Consider the following 26,599-nt stretch of genomic DNA (forward strand, 5'->3'; position numbering starts at 1 on the left):
GCAGATTTTTAGGCTTAAATCTATTCTGATACATTGCTGTGTGGACATAAGGATGTTATTTGAACATAAATATGTGTCAAATATATATCATAGTTTACAAATGAGTTTGATGTCTCTAACCCGGATATTTTACCACACTACATCAGCAACCTATTTAAATTAAATGGTAATTGTTTTAATGGTTTTGGTAATGTAAGAAGGATTATTTAATCTATTTGAGGAAGTAAATTCAAAAGGACGTGTTGAATCTGTAAAATCTGTGCAATTAGATATGTAAATAGATTAATGCAATTGTTCATTTGCAAAATATAATAAATTTGTACATGTTAAAATCAACAATTTTAACAAAATATCAAGAGATATGTCAACACACTTATAATAAGGTGTTTGTTATTGTGTTCGGTATATCTTAGCCAGTCATGTTTTATTCTGTAAATTTCACAGTTTGACATACATGAGACAGTGCTAGCACTGAAAGAGTTAAACATACCCCGAAGATCAATATCACGTTATATACAATGAAGATATTATTAGAACATTTAATTATCTTTGATGTTGTGGACACTGATTTTCTTTTCAGCCAGCAATTCAAAGAATTAAACAAATCTATCTTATATTTTAATTACATGAATTTTGTAATTAAAACCTTTTCTGAATATCAACATTCTTCCAAATAAAAGACACGTTTCAGAACAAAACAAGGTAGTGTTTAGATTCATGTAAAATATTTCTGCGGTTGGTATTGTCTCCAGAACAAACCCCCTTTGAGTATTGTTCTCGACTACATTTCACAGTAATAAACTCATCTGGAAAAACTCTCGCTAGAAGCTTGTACAAATGCGAAGAGATGGGGTGATTAGATTATGTTACTGAAATAGATCCTGCCTGTAGTTCATTCACATGCAAAAATAATTATTTTAGAAGCGTATTGCCGTGCCTATAAAAGTTTACTAATGTTGGAAAAGATTTTTAATCTCCGGTAGAAAACATTTTGCAGTGCGTCAAGCATTCCGAAAAGTCAGGTATTGTAGCGTCTTCTTTTACTTTCCCTGTTGGGGAGATTGTTACTGTTGCCGGACTGTACAACCCGAGCAGCTTTTGAATACTTAACCAGCATTCGACTGCAATATCTCGACGGAACGTCAAAAATCCATGACTAAATGCAGTCAGGGGGTTGTCTGGGCCTGCACTGTTCTGTTTAGAAGCAACTGCGGGATGGCAGGAAGTCTGCAGATGGTCTCCCAACACCATATAGTAAAGATTAATTTTTAAATGAATGTATTGACCCCATGTAAAAGTCCTTTAAGAACAGAAATCTGATTCATTTGAATATCTAAAATATTATGTGTTACACATGTTTTAAAATTAATTATGTTTTGTATTTATATACGTGCGGGAACAGGACAAGAACCAGGGAGGCAATATCTGTACATTTAAAACTTTATTAGTGATTATTATTTTAAACCATTCAGGTACAGATATTAAAATGTATATTGACGCATTTTGCAAATTTGAGCTTATGAACTCATTTGAGCAATGCAAACTGATAGTTGGAAAGTGATTATAAATCATGAAAATTGCTGCCCGTAATTATCCTTTGGTCTATAATACTTCAGAAACTCGTCAATTAATTAATGTGAAAGATTTTCAATTAATGCGCCATTTACAATGAATTTCCAGCACCTGTACAAGACAGGAAGGCAAAGAAAACTCTGCAGATCATTGTTGGTTATGTTTGCACCAATACTTACAGCGCCGGAACTAAAACAAGTGACCACAATTAATCGATAATCAATGTTTTGTATAGATATTGATTAAACGAATTGATACATAAAAATTACAAATGCAAAAACTGAACTTATATTGTAAATTCAATGCCAAATCGCATTAATATCGATTGATGAAAAGAGTTTGTTTTAACAAAAATAATAAGCGCCAATGAAATTAAATGTAAACTAAACAGCTAGTGATTCGATGGATACTGTCGCTTTGAATTCCTAATAACTACAGTGGGGATTCGAACTGTTGCTAAAGATCTCCCCGTGTCTTTGTTTTAATATTTTGGTGATTTCGTGATATTTGTTTTTAAACGTATATCGCACCTTCAATCATTTCACGGCGAAGAGCTCAGTGCAGCGACAGGTAGCGAAGAGTAACCGCGAGACGGTGCTAAAAGTTTAAAACGTGACAAGTTACAAATCTGCAACTCCGCCAGTCCGCCCTCGTTAACGTTTTTTTTTAACGCTTTCATTATCGAAATCGGTCAGAAATAGGAACAGGTCGTACAGTTTAAAAATATCATTGTAAAGTTCCTTACTCAGAAGAGATTCTGTAAGTAAAAGAATGTGGGGTGTAAACCCAGTCAGCGGTATTACATAGAACGGGCATGATGTTGAATCTCACGGCCGGCTCTCACTCTTTTTTTTGGAACCTGCCGACGGGGTTGGAACTGTTCGGGGTTGGTGGTGGTGTGCCGATGCCCTGCAGACGGCGCAAGAGATTCAGCTTCAGAGAGGATGAGGGAAACGATAAGGATCCATCTCCACTGTTGCTAGACCCGAGATCGGACACTTTATATGGCAGCCCGTCAATTTTGTTGATGGCAATTTTAACCAATTTTGTTTACATGCCCTTCCATAGAACTGACTTCTGCCTTGGCTGTTCTTAAATACTTAAGCTTAAGCGAAATAAAAGTACAAAGTATTACGTTGTGTACACTTCACTCCATCATCAGGAATGCGATCGAGCCGACAAACTTATCCCAGTTAACGCGAGGCGTAAAATAAAACGTCTTCAGAAAAAAAAGAGAAAACCATTTATTTGTTATCTTACTGGAAACAGTCAGGAATCCTTAATATTGTGTTGCCTAAAGGAATGTTCCTCACAGAGTAAAACGCAACCCTCACTGAGGCGCTTGTAACATATTTTAACATATTGCAGGTTAAAATATTCTTATGTGTAGTTAATGATAATCTGCACGTTTAAGGGATATTGTCATTTTTGTTGTACAGTATATAACTGTGCTGTAAATTGTAGTTATCAAAATATTATAGCAAAAGACCACCATGCTGCCAACCTGCCACGAACTATTTTGACTTTTGTTAACCTTTTAAGGTAAAGGTCAGAATTCAATAATGTTACGATGTTATGAACACACAATCAACATTACCCCGTAAAAGTTGCATTTATTACAATCGCAGTACGATTTTAGATTAATAAATTAATCGACATCTTGACCCTCCAGCAACTCACAATTTGGAGACACGGATTATTCGCCAATTGTTAACTTTGTTTCAAAGATATATTTTTGTTTCAAATTGTTATTATTCCTGGATTACGATGTCCTCTTTTTTTATTTTTCAAATAGTGATGGGACGTTAAGCGAAAGGCGGCGGCGCTGAATGTTGAGTTACCGCCATCCTTGGGGATACAGCCGAGACATGGATTTTTTTTGGAAAAAGTCGCCCCCGGTTCCTGAAATCATTTCGGACTGGAGCTGCAGAATCTTAGCTGTCTTGTAACCCAGGCTGACCTCCAGATGACACAGGGAGTGGACAAGGGAGTCCTCTGTTTCAACCTCCACCCCCAACCCATCTAGAGAGTCTCCGTCAAACAAATACAAAGCGCAACTCAGCCTTTCAAAATCTACCAAATAAAAAAGTGTGTCGCGTTAACCTAGCCGGCCAAAAGTTTGTTTAAATCTCGCTTCCACGTTAAACGGAAAAGAAGATTATCAATAAAAGGGACAGACACGAACCGTGCCCGATATCACTGGAGATCTAAACGGGATCAAACTTTACGCTGACGTGCGGAGGTTTTATATATACCCGTTTGTCAAGGTTGCTTGCTGGAAAGCAAACCTCGGGCACAATTGAAACACGACCAAGGGAGAGGAAACCTTTAACAATGTTTCACAGTGTGAATTCTCTAAACCTGCTCGAAGCCCTGGCCACATTATCCCCTGAACTAATGACCTTGATTAACTTCACTTGATTTTCTCTTTCTAGTATCCCCACCCCCTCCCTCTCCCTCCTCCCTTCTCCTCGTCTGTACGCTTCGCCTCCCGGCTTTCTACTTTACCTTTTCGATTGCCAACAAATATTGTCACATTGGCAGGTTGGGGGTATGTGAGCGGGATAACGCCAGTGAGCTTCTGCCCCCTCGGCGGGTACGCGCTGTACTGCTCGGCGCGGAAAAAGCAACCCCATCTTTTTCCTAACCCATCGCATAATCACCAGAGACAGAGAGAGAGAGAGAGAGGGGGGGGGGGGAGAGAGAGAGCTTTCAGTACATCACATCACATAATCAAAATGCCAATGTGCCGAAGATAGGAAAACTAATACTTATCCATCGAGCTTGTCGGTTTCAATGGCTACAGGTTTATCAAATGGCAACGATTATTAAGAAATAAGATTGAGAAATTAGCCATTCATGGATTTTTAAACCAGGTTTATCACCGATTGGATAAACAGATGAAGGGACATAATATTTTGAAAAGGGTTATGTCTATATCATATGAAAATTACTGCTAAGAATATAATTTTATGAAGGTTATCAGTCTCTGAATTGCATGTACACGCGCAGTGACTTTAATACGACCTGCGTAAATAGATCAGTAACCTGTTATAAAAGTCACCATTACCTGCCAAATATTGAAATGGTTGCTATGATTTCCAAAAGATAAATTTAAAGGGTATACTTTACAAATCAGACATTATAGAACTTAACTAAAACGTCTTCTACATATAGCTTAATATATATGAATGAACCACGTCGAATATTGCTCACCGTATTCGGCACACGTTCAAGTGGCCAGCTGCGTTATCGGGGTGCGATATTGTTGCTTATACAAAGAAGTGATATCCAACATTTTCATTCTGGTTTAATTGTCGCTCCCTCTCCCATTTTACACTGTGATTTCATGCAATAAGCAGTGGTGTTACGATTGAACTGCCCCAAAGTTTTGCGGACTGCTATCTGATTGTGTAGGATTTAGTGGAACTTGGTCAACGTGTTGCTAGTTGTAAGACTTTATTGCTTCATCCTTTTTAATGAAGGTTGATTGTTACAGCGAGCAGTGGTTTTATGGTCAATGTACTGCGACTGTCGGAGAGCCCAGGCACGCAATGTTCCCCAGCCCCTGCCCTTACCCGTCGCCTCGTCTCCTCTCCGTAAAATACTGCATACTAACTTTTAAAATGATCTGCAAATAAAATTCAAGTAAACAATTTCATATTACCTAACATTTCACTCTAAAAGCAAGTCACTTCCTATCTCGGGTAAAGGGGGTGCATTTAAGGGATAGGTTCTGGTGAATATTTGAATTAGATTTTTAAAGACGCGTGTTTCTTCTATGATGCACGGGTCTTTTGATTTCGAATAAATGGTTTTATTCTTTTTAAGAACTATAAGAAAAAATAACTTCCTACCTGAGACACTCGATTTCTTTTAATACTTGCGAGAGTCGGATTGGGATCTGTAATCATTTTCCGGTCGTATGCAGGAGTCCGTCAGAATTATGTAGATTGCATGTTATCGCTGGAATGTTTTTGATTGTTTTTAAACAAATACGTGTTTCTGGTTTATTGTTTGGAAGTGGAAGGGCCATCGCATATCTAGCTCATTGTCTCATGCAGTTATTGTTCACAACTTGTTGCAATTTTTGACATTAGCAATATCTCCGCCAGTTTTAAAAATGGACCTTCGAGCTTATGAGTCAATATTGTTTTATTTCATGTGTCCCCCTCCCCCTGCTATTTGACTGGGGTCTTTCTTGGACATGTCTTTTTTTCCCTACAAACACGTTTTAAAAGCAACTTAAAGTGAGGATTTAACCAGTTTAAACAATCAGGTGTAGCACAACAAAGGACAAAGAAAACTATCCTTTGCAGAAGAAAGTTATTCTAATAGATATGCCGAAGAAGGGTTGCTCTAAAGAACCGAAGAGGGTTTTTTTTGGACCGAAGTGAAGCTGGTGGGATTCAGTTAATACTGAAATATGGATCCGCCCCTTTCATCAATTTAACCCAATCAACCAGGCGACTTCTGCGTGCAGTGATGATTGATCACTCTTAAATCCAATAGAGTTACAGCGCTTCCACGCCACTCTTTGATTGGACGTTGGTTCCAGCTTCAGCGCCCACAGAGCTCCGGGCTAGCTCATTTCCCTGTTAGACAAGGGGTGGGGGGAGACAGAGAGAGAGAAATGCAGAGCGTGAGTGACCACAACTTTTTGCATCAGGCATACATTTGCGATCCCCTTTGTAAAGTAATACGAGCCAATTCAAGCCACAGGATGTGCGCGTAATTATTGACTTGATCTATAATTAGGCATAACAATGACAATTGAAAGTGACAACAAGGAATAGTAAAACGTATTAAACTAAAATTTGAGCAAAATGAACATCCCATTCTGGGAAACTGGTGGTTCACTTCTACGCTTGTCGTAAACCACACCGCGGAAAATTCTGCAACAACCTTTGCACCAAAATATGACATACAATAATATTATCTTACTCGAAATATTTAAGCTCTAAATAAAGCACAAGACAAAAGTAGAGGAAATTTAAAGCACCGCGGGTTGCCCTAGTTAATTTAGCAAAAACCAAAAAGTAAGTCTATGCTGAATAAATTACCTTTTTCCCTATTTTATTGCCATCAATTCCAAATGTTTTCTCCACTTCTACGGAGCTGCAATAAATAAATAAATAACAGGATGAGTATTTTAAAGTTTGCCATGGAGTGAAAGAAGATAAAACATAGCCGCACGTTGTTTTGAAGACAGTGTGGGAAGTCAAGAGTTCGCTGTGGACAATCAGCTTTCAGCTATTCAGTTTTCAAACAAAGGAAGGAAAATATAAACTGCGCAGCCTACTAGCGAGAGTGCAGAATGTATACCTGCCGGATGGCGTGGTTTGCATTGCCTTTTCTCGGATGTCTATATGAGTGTATATGGATAGCTCCCTCTTTCTCCCCCCCACCCCCCCACCCCTCCTGTGTATGAGAGATGAGGTAGTCCGGTGCGCATTGTGTAAGACGCGACCTGTTATGGCCACCACTGCTTCCGGGTTCCAGCATTCTCTCCAAATCCACCTCTGGCTTTGCAACACTGGGGCAGCGGCACCGAGCCCTTTAAAGAGCTCCAAACTCCGGGGAGAGTGAGATTCACGGTGCAGCATCTCTTCGAAGCACAGAGCGCTCGCAGCTTTAGCGCACACATAAAGGCGATCCGGAGCTGGACTCCCACGGGCAGATCCCGCTGCCATCACTGAGGTGTCCCCCGACCAGTGGAAGTGCACGGCGGATCATCATTCATTCACTACCTTGACAACCTTGCCTTGATTGACAGCTAGAGTGGCAAAAAGCCATGAGACTCGGCAGTTTTGTTTGAGGGGCGCTTTTGCTCGCTTTTGGGGGACGAGATTCTCTATCCGCCGAGTTGCTGTGTGAAAACAATATCTTACATATCGATATATATATATATTTTTCGCTGATCAGAAATATTTTCTGTGAGTGCATCCAAGTTAAGCCGAAGACTCTGGAGCTGCTCATCCACAAGGACTACTGGGATCTTGATCTGGCTTTGGAGTGGCGTGTTTGTTTCTTTTTAATATTGGTCCTGTAGAGTAGAGCTGAAAGTGCCACAGAGAGAGGCTTCGAGGCAGGCCGATGGCGCAGAGGGTAAGTATTTATGATGCAGTTTGTAAAACAATTGCCAAACGCGATGAAACTGAATTGCGGGTTGCTTCGACAACACGGCGCGGTACTTACTGGCTCTTCAAACCGTTCAAGTAATATTGTATGCCCTGTTCTGTCAAGAACTTCGAGAATAAAGTTGTACGGTGCGATTCGTAGTTTTAAGTTTGTCGAAATGCTGATTTCCCTCCCCTTACGTTTTCTTTCTCTCTCTCCCCCTCTCTCTGTTGCCGTGCAGTACGATGAAATCTCACATTACGGTGGTATGGATGGAGTAGGGATACCGACAACTATGTATGGTGATCCTCACGCCCCCAGGTCTATGCAGCCCGTCCACCACCTCAATCACGGGCCGCCGTTACACAGTCACCAATACCCGCACACAAACCATGCGAATACAATGCCGCCAAGCATGGGATCCTCAGTAAACGATGCGTTAAAGAGAGATAAAGATTCCATTTACGGGTGGGTTGCTGGCAAATTTTATCATTATTATTAAAATTATTTCTAATCTGCGGCAGAGGATGTGTGAAACGATTCTTTTTTATTTTAGAAGAAACTTTATTTAACTTGTGGACCTAAAGGGTCTTTGAGATTTAATTTATTTTTATGGAAGATATTTAGAGCCGATGTTTTCGAATAATGAGCCGGTTTAATTTAATTTGAAATTGTTAATAAAAAAATGGCTCATTGCTGATGATGTTGATAAATATCTTTGCAAGTGTTTTCCCCCACTGAAAGCATCCTGAAAATTGGCGTCCAAAATGGCTGCTTAAAGTTTACTTCTGGGGCATTTAACTACCAAATTTTCAGTGGTTTTTGTTTGCGTTGATCGATACGTTTAGTACAGTACTGCTGAAAAATTCAGTAGTGAGAAAGGGTTGCGGCGAATCTCCAGTAACTATTTTTGCCACCATTTACGATTGTAATTTATGTAAAGCCAGAAATCAACAAGTATTTCTCGCTGAAGTTTTTCGCTCGCTTACAAGAGATAAAAAAGAGAAACTCTCCCTCTACTTTTTATACTGTTTTGACGTTCAATCCTCTCTTGCAGACATCCGCTGTTTCCTCTTTTAGCTCTGATTTTTGAGAAATGTGAATTAGCAACTTGTACTCCACGAGAACCGGGGGTAGCAGGCGGTGATGTCTGCTCCTCCGAGTCTTTCAATGAAGATATAGCAGTGTTCGCTAAGCAGGTCAGCCAGCACGCATGTCAACTTCAATCTTAAGACCGTTTAAAAACAACTACCAGTAATTTAAATGGCTAAACTAATGTTTCCCCTGGACGGCAGCATGTCTTATGAAACTTACAGCCAAACACACACAAAAAATTGTTACATGATGAGCAAAATAATTAAAGAAATTGCAGTCATATAAAATTTAACTACCTCAGAACGTTTGATCAGGATAAAACAGTGAAATGAACAATTCTCCAAAGTAGTTACAAGCGGAGCGTGTTGAGACCAAGTCTGCAAATGCCAGTGGAAACATGGCCAATTTAGCTTTATTTTAAAAAATGTTTGATATTAAAAACGATTCATGTCTTAAAGTGTTTCTTTTAAAAATAACAGTAACTTAATCACTATCCAAACAAAATAATTTATTCCTAATACTGGATAAACAAAATACATCTTTTATGTAGCCTACTGTGAATATGTAATGGTAAAGTGGATTAAGTGCAAAGAAAAGTTTAGAAATCTGTTTGAACACATTGATGGTGACAAATGCTACATTGAGTAGGGGGATCATTGTTATTATCTTCTCACTTTAGATCCGAGCAGAGAAACCTCTTTTCTCTTCCAATCCTGAGCTGGATAATTTGGTAAGGCTGGTTATTTTTTTCTAAAGGGGAAAGAGATGCAGACGTATTTGTAAGCGTGTTCCATTAAACCAAACCAAAAAAAAAATCAACAAACTACATGTGCCCCTTTGGAAATAATTGCGACATGCACCGTGATACGTTCAGTTTAACACAGTCCAATGTTTTGGGGAGTCAGTAAACAAGGACAATGATCGTTACAATCCATTGCGAATCTGTGCTTTTGATTTTATGATAGCTTTGACTGTCACAGGCGATAACCATCGCGTTTAGTTATTGTACGGCTGTCACCCCATTTAAGATGATGCGCGATTTTTATTTATTTAGTGTTTGTGCGCGCGCGCGCTAGCGCGCGCATGTACATACATTTCTGTGTATGTAAGTGTGTGTCAGTGTCTGTGTGAGTTGTGACTGTTTCTGTCCAAAGTCACGGGAAATAGTAAGAAGCTCCCGGTTTATTACCACTCCCTTAAAACTCGAAGTCTACCAACATAAATCGCGATTGACTCAATGTACCAAAGAATTTAGAGTAATTTTTTAAAAATGTAGGTACTTCCCAAGCCCTTGCTGATTTCCAGTGCCCTAGAAAATAAAGTTTATATAATTTTTGGAAGGTTGCAGATAAAGGGAATAAAAGTACGCTTGTCGAATGTCTGGCACTTGTACCTGGTGGTATTTTCTGACAGCTGTGTGTGCGTTCCGTGTAAACTTTTGACATTAAAATCACTACCTAGAAAGGATGAAAAAGGCTGAGCAGGCAATAATAATCTTATACTGCTTTTGCGGCATATCTGACTACCGTGCTCTCTCCTTCCCTAAAGACCCACAGACACACGCATACAGACACACGCACACACACACACACACACACACACACACACACACACACACACACACACACACACACACACACACACACACACACACACACGCATTTTGAAATATTAAGTTCAACTAGTAGAACTAGCAAACAATGTCAACATTTTTTGTGCCGTGGGCGCTAATGGATGTATACATCTTTGCTTTCAGATGATTCAAGCCATACAAGTATTAAGGTTTCACCTTTTGGAATTAGAGAAGGTACTTTTTCATGTTCCTTTTTTTTAAGAATGTGTTCCAAGTAGTTCTTAGTGCGAGTAGATTTGCATAAGTGTCTTGGTTTCTGCCCCATTGTAATTAGTGTCAAAGTCAATGCTAGTGCACATTTCTCTTGCTGTTTAATTACAATTTATGCCACTAAAACCCTGACCACAAACGCCCCGGCGTTTTGTTCATTTCTAATCTCACGGTGGGATTTAATTTTGATCATCTTTTAGCATAAATCCTCTTTTTTCTTGTTGAGCTTAAACATTTTGAACAGTCTAAAGGCGAAAACAATCTGCCGATTATGACTAATTAGATGGCAAATCATAATATTTTGTCCCATTAGTCCACGGGGAATATTTTAATGAAATATAAAAGGAGATATCATACACGTGTGACGGAAACTGCGAGCACCGTGTTTATTTTACTATGCTTAAAATCTGATCTGCCTCGCCACAATGAATATAATTCTTTGAAATAAATATAATTCTTTGAAGACTCTGGCAGTGTATATGAGGACTCACCAGTGAGAGACATCTGGGCCATATTCAAATTCTGCTCATCTTTGTGCGTTCAGAGTTCCTCAAAGGTTATAATGAAATAACTAGATGAAATTAAACTGTTTACCTTAAATGTCACTCATGCAGGTCAATCCTCTAATGGCCACAGCCCGGGAGCAGATGAATTTAACACGGGTGTTGAATATGTTGTAGCTGTGAATCATCTTGTCACTGTCAATTTTCAGCGATATCTCTATTTTGCAGAAGTTATTCCAAATTCTTGATGCGTATGTCTCCGGAGGATAATTGTAACGTTCCCGAGTGTTTGCAACTATTTTGAAGCTCATGTCATAGGCCGAACGTGCACTTGTCACTTCCATTTGGATCTTTCTGTTTTCGCCTTATTATTTTTCGCTCCCTCCAATTGTAGGTACACGAATTATGTGACAATTTTTGCCATCGGTATATAAGCTGTTTGAAAGGGAAAATGCCCATCGATTTGGTTATTGATGAAAGAGAAGGCGGCTCGAAATCAGACAGCGAGGAAATCACTCGATCGTCCTCAGTTAACATTACAGACCAGGTATGGAACCATTGTATTTGCATTTGGAATGCCTACTATAGTGATATGTCTCTGTATTATTCGCATATTATCAAGCCCTGTTATATGAATTCCCATGGAAATGAATATCCCCCCCACCCCCCTTACTACTATGTGTTCCTTAAGCATGGCTCTCAGTCGGGAATGCGACAGTGTCTTCAAGAGAGAAAGCTGGAAAGTTGAACCTCTCCTCGTCGCTTTTAATTTTTGTTCCTTTCTTTGCAAACTAAAATAAAAGGGAAGCAATTGTTGCGGCCGAGACTGCAGGGGGAAGGAGACGCGGTTTTTTTTAATGCTGTATTGAAGCTAGCTAGCTGAATGGAGAGAGCGAGTTGGGAAGTTTCTCCTCTGCCTCTTTGCCTTGCGGGTTGCCGGTTTGCACTCGCCGTGCAGAGCCACGTTTTGCAGGCGGTGTACGGGACGCTGCCCCAGTGCACAAGAGAGCGAGAGAGAACCGTCGCACTTTGTTATAAGCTAGACGCCCGATGAGACGCTGGCCAAAATAAGTAGATAGAAGCCCATGGTCTGAAAGACCCGCTGCAGCCGATCTGATTCGTTTTTAATTTTCGCACCCTCCCCGGAGGCTTCTCTGAAATGAAGGGTAGGGGGCCGGGTGTCTGTTGCAACGCCGGGGCGCAGCGGAACCGGCGAGAGTGTGAGCGAAGGGCCAGTGCCATGGGAACGCAGCTATTTGTAACGTTCACCGCCGCCCGGGCCATGGCTCTACAAATGGAAGCCTTTGATGGGGCAGCAGCGACCACAGAGAACGCATCAAATTCGATGCTGCCCAGTGGTCTGATGCAGGGGAAAATAAAAAAAAAGCTCCCGCTTGCGACGCAGCCAACTGCTCGCTGCCCTCACCCTAGCCATTTCAGATCAGATTTATTTTATTTTGATTTTGATCGCATCCACGCCACCCCTTCTCCCCTCTGTGCTGCACTGTTTGCGAATGTGCTTGACTTTCTACCGTATGTGTTTAAATCGAACACCCTACTTTTCCAAGGAGTATGTCCTTAAGTGAGACAGTAAATTTCACAAAGCAGCTTGAAAAGCTGGGCTGATATCGCTTTGCAATATTATTAAAACAATTAGGAACTGGCTTAGCTCTGACGCTTAATAGACAAAATCTAGGGAAATGAATGGTCAAGTCAGACTAACCATATAATTAGAATGTGTTAGGACGCCTAATCATTTCTTATAGTCCGTCTTCCGAGAAGGGAAGGTAATTGGAAGCTTTCTAAAAATAATGCGTTGCTTTGAAATGAAATATACTATTCTGCAGCTTTCTAAATGATGAGAAAAAACATTATTCACAAACGAGTTATCTGGGACCCGCTTGATATTGCTAGGTTGCTTTAGAAAGAAATTTTAAAAATACGTTGTATACTACGTTCTGTTTAAATCGCCATATACATTCTGTTAAAAAATTGCTGGTTAAGGGTCGAGACCTTGCTAAGCATGAGAGCTACCTACGGAAAAAAAATACACGGATTGCCGGAGGCCATGAGTGAAATCAACACGTTAATTGCCTCGAAAATTAAGATTTATACTCGTTTTCTACAGCGAATAATTATTAATGTTCTGCCCCGACTCTGCACACAGCAGAAATCAGGCTTATTTGTAGCTGCGGTTTCGATTTCACGAGGGCGCATTTCTTAAGGAAAGTTTTTATGTACTATGTAAAAATAAGAGCAGGTCATGAGAAAAGTTTAAAGGCGATGGTTGTGGCACCTCCATCCCTCGCTGCTCACTTTCCTGCGTGTTTTTCGTGAAAGACTCATGTCTTTGTGACTTCAGTAGTGATTCGTGACTTTATTGATGTGTCACCGCCCCATATGTATTTTTTATTATCTGACCTCTGGCTGTTACTGGGGGGGGGAATATAATCAGTTGTGTTGTTCCCAACAACGCCAAGAGACGGGAAGGTATTTGGTAAACACGCACGTTTCGTTTGCATTCCTGACTGGAGTGGAGGGCATGGCATATGCGCCCCCGAGGACCTTTCCACGTTGGTTTGAACTATCGTTGGGTTGGGGTAGGAAGCGACGAAGTGAGAAACGCCACACTACTCCTGAATGTGGCTGATCCGGTTTCTGACCTCGGTTTCGATGTAAACTTCCAACAAAACATTTGCTCAGTCAAGGATCACGTGAGCTGAGGTCGCTTGCCTACCTGGAGGAAAACAGCAAAAATGCTCCAGATAGATGTGCTTAAGTGAGATTCCACCCCCCCCCCCCCGTCTCCGCACACTCACCTACACACCCAGATTTGAGCTTTGTTGCATTTCGCGTACGATTGGGTGGCCATTACTGCCCAATATAGCTTCTGCGCTTGTTTGGAAAGGATGGTATAAAAAGGAAAACTGGGTCGCCTCTGCATTGGAACTGGATACTCAGATTTTGTTTCAGTATTTTCTTTCCACCTTTGCACAAAAAGTCACGGATAAAACAAAAAAAACCCTCAAATCTTCAGAAATTTTACTTGATTCAATTAGTTCTGCTTCAGTTTTAGATCCTTCTTTCTGGGCATTTCCCATTGCATTTTTTACTCCTTGCTTTCAGGTTCCTGCACCAGTCACGGCCAGTCAGGCATGGGAGTCCCATCCTACCTGTTGATGCAGCGACTGGTACTGCCACGTGACACACCTTGCTCATTGGTACACGATTGGCACCATAATTTGACCTACCTTGCGCATTATTGCAATTATTGACGCTACCTGATGACCTCCATTTGTCCAGTTGTTGCATTGTCTGAATTGTCAGGAGACATCACACTGTCCAATGCCCATTTCGTGCTTTTAGGACAAAGGTCAGTTAGTTGACTGTGGTCACAGTGTCCACTGCCTAGATCTGACTCTGTCTCCAGATTTGTTCTCACACTTATCCCTGGAGTTTTGAAGTTTTCCATTCTCCCTATGTGCTTTCACACTTGGCCTTCAGCAACATGCTCCAATCTTTTTTGAAGTTACTGTCTTGGCATGGCATGCTGTACTTCCTCAAAAATAAAAATAATGGTTTTCAGTGATTATATGTATTTTGATAATGTTCATTATTGCATTGTGTGGCATGTACCTGCAAAAACTTTTCTTTGGGTTATATAGAGAAGAGAAACACAAGTCTACAGAGCAAAATATAATTCAGTAGGCCTCATTCTGTAATGTCAGTTAATAAACTTTTAACATTTAGCATGAATTGAATTTACATAATATGTTTTAGATATTGAATAATTCAATCTAGCAGTTCTAATGATGACATAAATCACAAGAATAGAACTCATGTTGCTTAAGAAGGTTAGCGGGGGCTTGAGCCAGAATTTGTGCAGATAATATACTTATGGTAATTTAAATTTTCTTGATTTTTTTCCCATATTTTCCAATGTAGCAACTTCCTGTGTTTTGTAGCATAGTGCAATGTATTAGAGAGAGTTAAGATCTACCGAACATGGAATTGAATGTATGTAAAATCTCTTGATTCATGTGACAGAGTACATCCATATTTGTAGATGGCTTGAAATGAAGTTCCAAATTTTCTAATGTGTCTATATTATGTAACATTTGAATACCCAATAGTAATTTATCCATGAGGAAATTAGAATAGCACACAAGGGGAAATGGATGTATGGATGTCTCGGCAATTAATTTTACTAATGAAGTGCACAATGATAACTTCAATGGTATAAGATAATTAAAGTTGTGATGAAGGTTTTTAGTTAATTTTAATGAGAATTACTCTGTGTACCTAAATACATTGTTGTCACATATTTATGAAGTTTTCTTGTGACTTTGTGGTTATAGTTTTGTTCAGGGATAACTGGATAAATTCATAAGCTGTGCTTTGGATTAATTAATATTTATTTTCCCAGTGAGTTATTGAACAAGTATGCATTTGTACTCTTCAGATTTTGTGCAAAATTCTCAAGCTGAAACTTGAGAATGTTACAAATATCTTTAATCTAGTTTACCCAGTCCATGTATGTTTGAAGAAAAGCATAGAATAACCCTTGTAAAAACATATCACCTCGTATACGTGGAATAATCTGTATTCCAAGTCTATCAGGTAACAAGTAATTTCAAATGGTTCTTAACTCTATCTCCAGTGGCCATTTTATTGCAAATTATTATTATTATTATTCTGTTTTGTTCATTTCCTGATTTAATTTATTTTATAAAATCCACCAAAAATTTTGTTGAAACTATAAGTTTTTCCATTACAGTTAGTATCAGTTAGAAGCTGAGATTCCACTTCCATTTGTGTTGGACAATCATTTTTTGGGTTTAATAGGGAAGTTAACTGTAAACTTATAATTAAACATATTTACTCCAGTGGCTAAATATTATGAAAATTGTTTGTTTCACTATAATGTTTTCCTGCTTTGAAAGTGCTTACATTTTACATTTTGTGGAGTTGGTATAGGATTTGAGTGTTAACTTAAAATATTGGTAATCAAATATAGGTTTGTCTAACAATGTTATAATGTTTGTTTTATATAAAATTTGTGCCAATGTTTGATATTATTTTGAGAAATAAAATTTTAAAAGTTTCATGTAATCATTAGCTTCAGGCTGCAGATATGAGGTTGTAATCAGAGCAAGAAGGATGATGATTTGTGAAGTATTTAGAGCTTTGTCAAGTACTGTCTTTGCATATTAATTGGAGAGTTCCACGTGGAGTTATCATGTGATTCCATACTTAAACAGTGTGTGGATCTCATTATATAACCCAGAAGGTTTTGAAACAGGTATATACATGTTTGAATTCTAATCAGAGAACTGTATTATATGTTAAAAGCCTGAAATTAAAACTGATTTTGAATAGAATCAGTTCTGGATCTGCCTTGTATTTCTACACTTTTTTAATGGGTAAATATCGTTGTATGTTCTGATTCGACTGATTTGCCAATAGTTCGGTTTGGTTGTATATTTCAGAGGATCTTGGTTTATATATAAGATATCTCAGTGTTAAATATGCATAAAAATGTTTGTTTCGTGTGCTGGTGTATTTGTATTTGTAAGTTTGCATTAGTTTTTCTGGATGTTTGTCTAAAGGAGAAGGAGTTGTAGGGCAGCTTGCAGTGTTGGGAAGCATTTTGAAAATGTGGTGTTCGGCTGCTAATTTTCACAGTGGAGTCAGCAGTTTGCATAAACTGTGCTCATTCTACATCTTTGTTCATTTGTTATTTAATTTGCTACAAAGTTTATTCCTCAGATTATTTTTCTATTTTTCATATATTGTTTCATGGTATCAAACCTAGCCATTCTTTTCTTGCTGAGCTTGTGCCACTTCTCAGTAGTCATTTTCATGCTTGCTTGTTTTTCCATTTTTTATGGTGATCTGATCTTGTTCAGAGTTGAACGTACACATTCACACATGATAATTGGTGCTTTGTAACATGGGCCAAAACCTCAGCTTATTTTTTTTAAATTTTAAACTTTCATATGTAGATTACAAAATTAAGAAACTTCAGTATGACATTTGTAGGACAGACTTTGTACTTGCAACAGTTTATAATCCAAAGCAGGATGTTTCTTGCTGGATGGTTTGCAGTTTCTTGGTTATTTTCTAATGTAAGATATTCTGCCATCAGTACCACAGAATTATTTAGTTTTTACAGGCTGTACATTTCAAAGCAAAGGACTTTATTTCTTCATAATAATCTTTGCTAATGCAATTATCCTATGATGTTTTGTGAAGGTAAATCTGAATTGTAAAAAAAGGTTACATTGCAATCACGTAGGTGCAACAAATAAAAATGATCCATACCAGAATTTTAAAATTGTGTATTTTACATTTAAAGCACTATGCAATTTAATTTTAAATTCATAGACTAACTGGGAAGTAAAATAGAGTGTTCTTTTAAATCCAAATTTGCATAATTGTGTCTTTAATTTTGCAAAGATTTATTGGAAATTAATTAACTTGTGATGTAAAAGCTACATTCTGGCCAGTGCTGGTCTTGTATCTCATTATACAGCTCTGCATTGAATGATATATGTCTTATTGCAAGACTGATATTTTATTTTAGTTTAAATGCCATTGTGGGCCGTAGAGGTTTTACCTGTGGTTGTTCACTTTCAGGAAGTTAAGTAATTTAGACAGACTCTATGGTAGTGTTAATTGTATGTAGTGTATTGAAAAGTACACCCTCAAAGAGATAATTGCTAATTTCTTATTGCAGGCTGCCTTACATTTAAACTGAGTTGTACCTTATTAAATTAAAGCTATTGATCGAAAATCTTCAGTTGTACAGTATTTATTTCTGTTGAAGTGTATTATCTATTTGGTGACTGGTGCCATTTGTACTTAAGTTCTTACTTTTTAAGGTTGACTCATGACTTGTGAACTCAAAAATAGTAAATCTAGATTCTAAATGTTTAATTTTAAAGCAAAAAAAGTTAAGAAAAGATGTTTAGCTTTAACCTTACAAAAAAGAGAACCAAGTGCAGTTCTTAATTAGACATGTTCAGTTAAAATCATGTAAATTTTCTTCATTCTTAAGAGATCAAATCCCAATACTTTAAGATTCCTTCAATTCTATCATTGGATGCCATTAAGGTACAGTATGTTTGGATGGAAGGTAAAATTGGGGAGTTGCCATGATGTATGATTACCAATAAGTATTGCTTTATGTTTAATAGAACTTGCTCTCTGTAGCATTATCCAGAAGACCTAGTTTGCACAATGTTTCTAAATTTGTCACACACTGTGGAAGGTAGCATAGAGCACATTGCTTCATGGTACACTGAACACATCTGGTTATTATCAGGTACATGTTGAAAATACTGGTGATAATTAAAATAACAGAAAGTGAAAAAAAACAATTTATGTTGTATATGTAAAGCTTACATAGCAGCATATGACAAGGAAAATAGCTTCAGGCTGCATTTTGGAAAGTAATCTGCCCCAGAGAGGGGACCATCCTAGAGTCAGGTCTAAGAGGGCTTGCTTCCAATAACCCAAACCTCCTTTCTTAATATCCCGCTTTCATCTGATGTGGTTTTCAAAAGCTTGTGTAAAATTTGTCTAATTTGATAACAGTGATCCAACACGTTCTTGAGACAACACTGTAGTAGCAGCGGGGCACATTATAACTTGCACAGCTTTAAAAAACATCATGGAATTATTACCATTGGTCAGTTGCTAGTTAAAGATCTTAATCAATATGTTTTCCACTTGAGCCTACCTGCACTGCATATGGCTTTAGCTACAAAATAGAAACGTTATCGTGTGTTGTTTCTTTAAGTCTTAGACATCAGCAGATTACTCTGTTCAGATGAAATTTAGTGTAGCTTTTAAGGCATCGGTTAATAATGGATATATTAGAAAATTCATGAAACAGTTTAGAAGATTGAATTAGATTTCTTCATCAGGATGGTGGTTCATGAAATTTTTGTCACATAATTGAACTTGGCCAGGAAACTGGAACTGCACAATTGTATGGACTTTATATGTACTGATTAAACTTAGTTGATAGGAGTCTTGTGCAATAGTTGTGGCAATTGTATTTGTCCATGTAAGGGATTGTGTCTTTATAATGTTAAACTGATATTTGGAAATGTGTTTGTTATATATTTAACTTTATTGAAGGAAATGCTGTCTTCACTTACAGGTATGTGAAGATGAATAGGTATGTATCTGTGTGATACAAACATTTTATATGCTGTACAGAATTACATGTTTGTGCCTCTTTGCCAATTAATGTTCAGGATGGTTTATTAGTATTTTGACATTCAGTGTGATTGTTCTACTTCTTTTGACTCATAAAGTATGCATACTGTATAGAAAGTTATGACAAGTTTTCAGACCAAGTAGCTTGTATGTTCCTGCACCACTCTTCATAACAATGATCTAGTTTTCAAAATGCTCTAATTCTGCTGACAATACAATAAATAGATCACACTTTTGCTATGTAATTTATTATCTGTCATTGTTTAATACCCAACAAAAATAATCAAAATAATTTCAGATTCATATTTATCATTTTTACCAAGCCAAATGAGTATGTTAGGAACATGGTAAAGGTCATAGTGAATTACAGGTTAAACAAAATATTTTATCTGCGTATGTAATTTTGAACTAAGATTCGCAGCAATTAAAATAATATTTTGGTGTATTATTCTCAGTTAGCTTATAACAAGCTTATGTAGAGTGAAAACCTGACTTGGATATGACCTCTACTAGTCTTTTCATTTTTACAGAGTTACGTGCTTTCATTTAAATTAGAAATGTTTGCCAAATAACCTAGTAGGAATATAGTGAAACATAGGAAACTTTAGGAAGCAAATGTTTACATCATTGTAGAACTCATGTGATTGTAGTTTTCAATATACAAAGATGAGCTGAAGTGATAGCTAGAGACAAAAAAAACTGTTCGTGTTGGTTTGGAAGGTGGTCTATAAATTAGTCCCAGGCTTTCGAGGAGTGAAGTTGGGAAGCCTGTCTATGGTTGTGAAGTTTAGAACTTGCTTCTACAAATGGTATTTGATGATAGGTCATTTGTTAATTTAAAATCTAATGGGTAATCTACTGGACAGGTGTATGAATAAAGGAGTTGGACACAGAAGAGCCATGATTTACAGTACTGTATATGAATAATGGAATATGCATGACAGCCATAATAGGCTTCTCCTGTTCTTCCCATTCTAGGTTTAAGTGTTCCATTTGCTTTGTCAGTATAACTGGTACAACTACAGGTAGATTAAGGTAGATGGCACTGTGTTAAACAATATTGCCTCTCCCTAAGTCAGCAATCACTTCTTGAAAAGGGCAATAATTAACCTTTTTCTTCAGAAATCTTTCTTGCTGGCAAACAGGTTTTTTTTGTACCTCACTGGATTTTTTAAAAAAGTTTAGTTGAGGATGGAAATGTGGTGGAATAGTATATTAATAACAAAGGAAGCAGATTGCACGTGCAAGGTGACGTGTATCAAAGTGTAATTGTAGAAAGCAAATCAAGGAAAATACAATAGATCCAATGTTTTTTTCTGATTACTGGACAGGCTCTGAAATGGCTGAAGATGATTCGCTAGATATAGTTGTCATTTTATGCTTTATATAATAAGCCTTCATTTTTTATATGATGTGAAACTGCATACATCAGTCAAAACACATTACCTTTGGGTTATTGAAAGTAGAAGCTCTGAATGTTTGTGCTACTTATAGGGTTATTATGTTTCTCAGATTTGCAAACAAATGTCATTAGGTGTTGAGTATGATAAGGCAGATCGATTTGGATTATAAGACATCCTCAATATTATATTTAATAGTGCACATATTCTAAATATATTACATTAATAACCTGGTACAGCTGGTCAATGTTACGTCTTCTGTATGAGTTCTTCTTTCTGCTCCCTGACTCCTCCACTGCTCTACTACTGATCGTTCCTGATACCATATCCACTACCCATAATAAGGCTGTTGTCTTGGTCAAAACTCACTAGTAGCAGTCTTTGTGATTCCCATTACCCTTTCTTGTTTTTCCTGTCCACTCCATGGATCCAAATGATCACTCACATCAACCGAATACATTGCCTTTTCTCAGTGCTACCTCCATGAGAAGACCATTGTTTTAAGTTGTATTTGTTAGTGCCCCTTTTCCATCCAACTTTTAGTGTCATGGAAAGTTTGCTACTTTGTGGATGCAATTGCAAATTGTATGTAATTATAAAAGTAAGCATTTTTACATAACTATAAGCACAATGACATCCTGAGACAAAGAGAACATTCCTGACTGTTTTTTAGTAATAGGTGTATTAGTCATTTTAAAGAACGAATTAGTAATTTTGGATGAGTTCATAGGACTTCATAGGCAAATAATTGCACAATTGCTTTTTATTTAAATGGAAAAAGCAGAGTTTTTGGTGATGCTGCTTGAGGGAGCAACACTTACCAGAATATCTGAAGATTTTGTGGCTCTTTAAGTACTGCTGTGGGGTCTTATTCATTCATGGGATTTGGATATGGCTGGCAAGCCTTGTCTTTGTTGACGATCACAAATGGCCTTGAGGAGTTAATGGTGAGCTACCTTCCTGAAGCACTCCATGCTCTTCCATGAAGTTAGATAGGGAGCGTCAGCAGATCTGCTGTTGACAGAAGGTTGTCAGTATATTTCCAAGTCATGATGGTGACTGGAAGTCAGTGGTGAGTTATTGATGTTCCTATCCAGCTGCCCATCTTCCAAAAGGTAGGAGTTATGGTTTGAAAGGTGTTGTTGAAATAATTTTTTTCCCCCAAACATTAATTTATAAGGTTACAAGCACTGCTGGCAAGGCCAGAATTTGTGGTCTTTCTGGAACTGTCCTTGAGATGATAGGGGTGAGCTGTGATGAGCTGAGATTGAGAAACAGGGAAATAAGATGAGAGATATTGGCTCCAAAAATGCACTATACCCTTAGAAGGGTTTAAAACTAAAAAGTTTTAAGCCAACACCTTCACTGTGAGAGCTTTTCCAGCAGACCTGAACTGATAATTAGAATTCCTGCAGCTAATCTAATGCGTGTTTGTTTATAAGATGATAGTGCAGAGGCTGTCTGCAAATGATTTCCTTTGTATGACTTGTGTCTTGTTCTCATAACGTAAAAGGTTTGTATCCTGTTAGTTATGTTGGACATGTAGTCAACATTACCTCCCAGTGCTGACTGTGTCCAAGTTTGCAGTGGTAGTGGAAGGGGTGAATGGGTGCATGTCTAGTCCCAGATTTCTACGAGCACAAGCTCTCACTTCTACAGTTTCTCTTCAACCACCGGCTATGTTGCACGTGTAGGGAATATTGTTTTACAAACTGTTCTTTGGGTAACTTCTGTAGAAGCTGATCTACCTTTGCTTATTCAATATTGTGAGCATTGTTGGACAAGGTTTGCTTCTAGTCTATGCATTTGGAGCATATGTCCTGAAAAATCCTTGCGCCTGCTATTCTCATCTAGGTGCTTGAAATTTGCCTTATAAATCTCACTTGGGCAGATTTATCGTTCGGAATTTTGAAGTCTAAGAGGTGAGAATCTGTTTCCACCTTTCTGGAGGACTAAGACTAGAGGTCACCATCTCAGAAGTTTGTTTGTTATGTGCCGTATCATAGGACATGGGCATTCATGGTCTTTCCATGACCGTGATTGTTCTTGATAAATTTTTCTACAGGAGTGGTTTGCTGTTGCTTTCTTCGGGCCAGTGTCTTTACAAGACAGGTAACCCCAGGAGTTACCAGCATTGTCTGCCTGGCATCAGAGGTCGCGTGACTAGGATTTGTGATATGCACCAGCTGCTCATACGACCATCCACCTCCTGCTCCATGGCTTCACCTGATCCTGACTGGTGTGGGGGACTAAGCAGGTGATACAACTTGCCCAAGGGTGACCCTCAATCTAGCAGAGAGAATGAGAACCTTACACCTCCTTTGGTAGAGATGTATCTCCACACTGCTGTCTGCCATTTCAGAAGAGATTGGCAATGTATGGCCCAGGTGTAGAGTCTTTGTTTTTCACTGAGAATCTTTGGGATTCTCAGACCTAAGTGGCTGTGGATATAGAGTAGCTTTAGATGAATTTAGTCCATATAACTTGTTATTAGTAAAGATCACCTTTGTTGCATTGGCTATTAAATGGGATAAGATGTAGAATGCTAAAGAAATCTGAGTGTACTCAGAGTATGTGACTTCCTCTTTTTAGCAGTTAAGGGAAGAAACCTGTCAATCTTTTGTAATGTTGGGAAAAGTTGTGGTAATTCTGGTAGAAAGCATTAACTTCCCTTTGACTATGTTTAGAACCTCTGAGTATTCTCTGAGCAATCGTGAAAATTAATGAGAAACTTGTTTTGCTTTTGAAGACCTTATGAAGGTAGTTTGAACCCATCAGTAATCTATATCTGAACAGTGAGCTGCAATAGTGTTTTACTCCAGGTACTGCTATTTTTGGGAGTGGGATGGTAAGGAAACATGAGGAATTTACATACCCAGTTTACTCTCAGTACAAACTTCAACTTGTGTTTTATTCACTTCAGTGGATTGAGTTAAAATGATCACTATTCATTTTGAGAGGAGAAAGATTCAAAAGTTATCACCAGAAGAAAGAGAGAAGTGTGAAACTCATTACACCTTTGTATTCATCATCTGTGTGTATGATTAAGTTTGTCCCTGGGTAGCTCTGTTGGATAGCAGCATATCTAACCAGAAAGCTGCAGGCATACTAGTTCCTGGATGCCTAGTCCTGATGACTTACATTATTACCAGGGATCTGTTGTGCTGCTGTTTTATTGGACTCCATTATTTCAGAACACCATACATCTGTGGGGCAGGCATTGATGTGAGGCCCTACCAGCCATGTTATATTGCTCTTCATATGCTGTTGGCAGAGGGCACCTCATCATAATGCTTATTGATCTTGGAAACTCTCATGGTTGGCTGCAACAACCCTCCAGGGAGTCTATGTTGGAATTTTTTCTTCGAATTTTAGACCTCAAACTCACTATAGCAACAAGGTGAGCTTTCATGAGGGATACTATGCTGGGCTTTGGCCTGTGTAACTCGGGTCTCTACGGCAAATACTATTGGTGTGTCCACACATTCAGCGTAAGGATGGAGTATATACAGTCAACAGCCTCGTGTTGAATGTATTGGACACATCCCCTGTGTAACTCATGGCATCGTCCAAAGCAGTAAGTATAGAGCAAATGGCCTCCTCATTGCAAAGATGGTCCATGTCGTATACAAACAGATTCTTAGCAGGCACTAATTGGCTTCGTATCAATCCATGTAGCTGGCAATCTTGTACCATCAGTGTTCAATCACTTTCATTGTGCATTCTTCTTGTCTTTACAGTCTATCCCAGTACAATAACTAGTCTGTTTCATTGGAATAATGAGAATGCTCAGAAGAGTGGTGTTTTCAGGTAAAGAAGGTTCTTGCCAAGATCAATTCGAACATAGGCAGATCTTGGATGTGGAGTTAGGGTTTCTGTGAAATAGTTAGCGTTTGCTGCCTTTGTGCCAGTGGATGTGGAATTTCCACACATACAATGTTGGTATAGCAATCCCGGAATTGCTCTGAGTGGTCCTACCAACTATGCAAAGGCTCCATTTCTCTTCAGCTGTTGTGACTGCAGTCAAGTTAATTTGATGTTCAGTATTTGCACACTAGTTTTGATTTGAAATATACTGAATCCGTTTGCTTTGTTGCGTGAATTCTAAGTCAGTTTCGTAAAGAATATTAAGTTATACTTGCAATTTGGCAAATTCTCTGTGTTTAAAACAGTAATTTTATTTCTGTAAATTTCATTGCATAAACATTTCAAGATGTAATGGATTGTAAAATAGATTTTAATTAAGGGTCATTTGTGATTTTCAACTACTGCCTTAATCAATGAATATGTTCAAATCTTTATTTTACTGGCTGTGAATTGCTTAAAATATTAGCTAAAAATGGTGCATATCGTTCATTCTTATTTCTTTATTTAAATCTTTAATGTGTCTGTGTGTCCAACCATTTGATAATCACAGCTGCTGGAAATATGAAAAACATCTTGAGCTGATTCCTGATGAGAAAAGACTTTAGAAAAGGGACCATAGAGTCATGTTTCAGGTTGTTAGACCTTTGTAGTAAAATCACAGATTTCTTTGTAGCTACTTCTTCTTTCCTGTATAGAACTACTGTTCATGAATGCATTGATACAAGAAATTGTGCAAATGTAGTGGTTAATATATTGTGCTCATCTGTCTAATTTCTCAGTTCCAATACTTTCAGATAATCTACTGCAAATTAAGCAGCAACCGTTGTTTGGTATGGGCTGAGCTATTTTGTACAACAGATTTACTGACCTGCACTGCATTCTGTGTGAGGTTCTTCATTAAGCAAAGAAAGCCGTGACTAGTCTCAGATTTACAAGGGGTGTAAGTTCCTCCCACCGCAGAGACTTGTGAACAAAATCGATGCAGACGTGTCCAGTGCCGTACTGAGTCACATTGCCATGATCATCCTTCCAGCATGATGTGTGTTCTCTCGGGTGGATGTTAATGGTCACATGGCATCATCTTGAAGGATGGCAGCGAAACTCTGCTGTCCAGGGCATTCTTTATAGCACAATTAACACACATCATTATCTCATTGCAGTGTGTGACACCTTTCTCAGCACAAATTGGATGTTGTGCTTCCTAACACAACAATGATCACACTTCAAAAGTACTTTATTGGTTGGGATTGGTTGTCAATGATGCAAATGCAGCTGTTTATTGATACAACAAGTTTACTCAATAAATTTCCTCTCTGCATTACTTTCTTGCCTGTAGTCATGGCATGTATTATGTCACACACAGGGCCATTTCTTTATCCTTGATAGGGTTTCCCTGAATTTGGTGGATTGTTTTGTAGATCTCTTAAGCAGCAGCAGCCAGGAAATGTTATCTTGTAATACCAATTTATATGCTTACGCAATAAACATAAATTTATTGGAAAAACACCAGTGGCTTACTGTGGATCTCATGTTTGAAATGTCACTTAAGTGCTGAAGAATTTCTAGACCAAACCTTTTTCTTTTCCCTTTCTACATTCTGCTCCCTCCTGTAGCTAGTCCTCCCGCGAGACTGCCACTTGACTAATTCTTTCAGTGACCTATTTCTACTCATGATGGCTCATTTCATATCTGAATGATGTCTTGTGAGTGTTAATACCCTCCGAGAAGGTATTGATAAACCCAGTGCCTCATCAGAAAGTCCTGATTTTAAGCTGTTTCTCCTACAAACCACCCCCCCCCCAACCTCTGACTTGGACACTGAAACAGCTGGAATAACAAACTGTCTGACATTTATATTGGTTAGTCAGCTAGGTAGCTGTTTGTTAAGTGTTAAATGGTCGTTGGTAAAGGTGCACCTTGATTAGCTGTTACTTTTTTTGATAACAGTCATAAAATCATATTCTTGGGAA

At 38.3% G+C, this 26,599-nt stretch overlaps 1 protein-coding gene and 1 long non-coding RNA gene across 6 annotated transcripts in view; one reads left to right on the forward strand and one right to left on the reverse strand.

Annotated features, from left to right (window-relative positions):
• Positions 1-403: 403 nt before the first annotated feature.
• LOC140201396 (uncharacterized) lies at positions 404-7,185 on the reverse strand. Of its 4 annotated transcripts, none has more exons than XR_011886854.1 (5): positions 7,043-7,185; positions 6,636-6,690; positions 4,789-6,167; positions 4,081-4,215; positions 404-2,791 (listed from the first exon to the last, which is right to left on the reverse strand). It is a non-coding gene; the product is annotated as an uncharacterized lncRNA (long non-coding RNA). The 4 variants fall into 4 exon arrangements; XR_011886853.1 differs by lacking the exon at positions 7,043-7,185 and adding an exon at positions 6,898-6,985 and having other exon boundaries at positions 5,430-6,167; XR_011886852.1 differs by lacking the exon at positions 7,043-7,185 and adding an exon at positions 6,898-6,985.
• meis1a (Meis homeobox 1 a) overlaps positions 7,045-26,599 on the forward strand; it is a 211,246-nt gene continuing 191,691 nt past the window's right edge. The window contains exons 1-6 of one of the 2 annotated variants that reach the window (XM_072265438.1): positions 7,045-7,680; positions 7,934-8,160; positions 8,750-8,891; positions 9,467-9,517; positions 10,544-10,594; positions 11,528-11,680. In XM_072265438.1, coding sequence (XP_072121539.1) covers positions 7,669-7,680; positions 7,934-8,160; positions 8,750-8,891; positions 9,467-9,517; positions 10,544-10,594; positions 11,528-11,680 — 636 coding nt within the window. In that variant the 5' untranslated portion in view covers positions 7,045-7,668. The remainder of the gene's footprint in view (positions 7,681-7,933; positions 8,161-8,749; positions 8,892-9,466; positions 9,518-10,543; positions 10,595-11,527; positions 11,681-26,599) is intronic. The other variant, XM_072265437.1, reaches the window with a different exon arrangement.

Source organism: Mobula birostris, chromosome 8, assembly GCF_030028105.1.
Source record: "Mobula birostris isolate sMobBir1 chromosome 8, sMobBir1.hap1, whole genome shotgun sequence".
Classification (NCBI taxonomy): Eukaryota; Metazoa; Chordata; class Chondrichthyes; order Myliobatiformes; family Myliobatidae; genus Mobula; species Mobula birostris.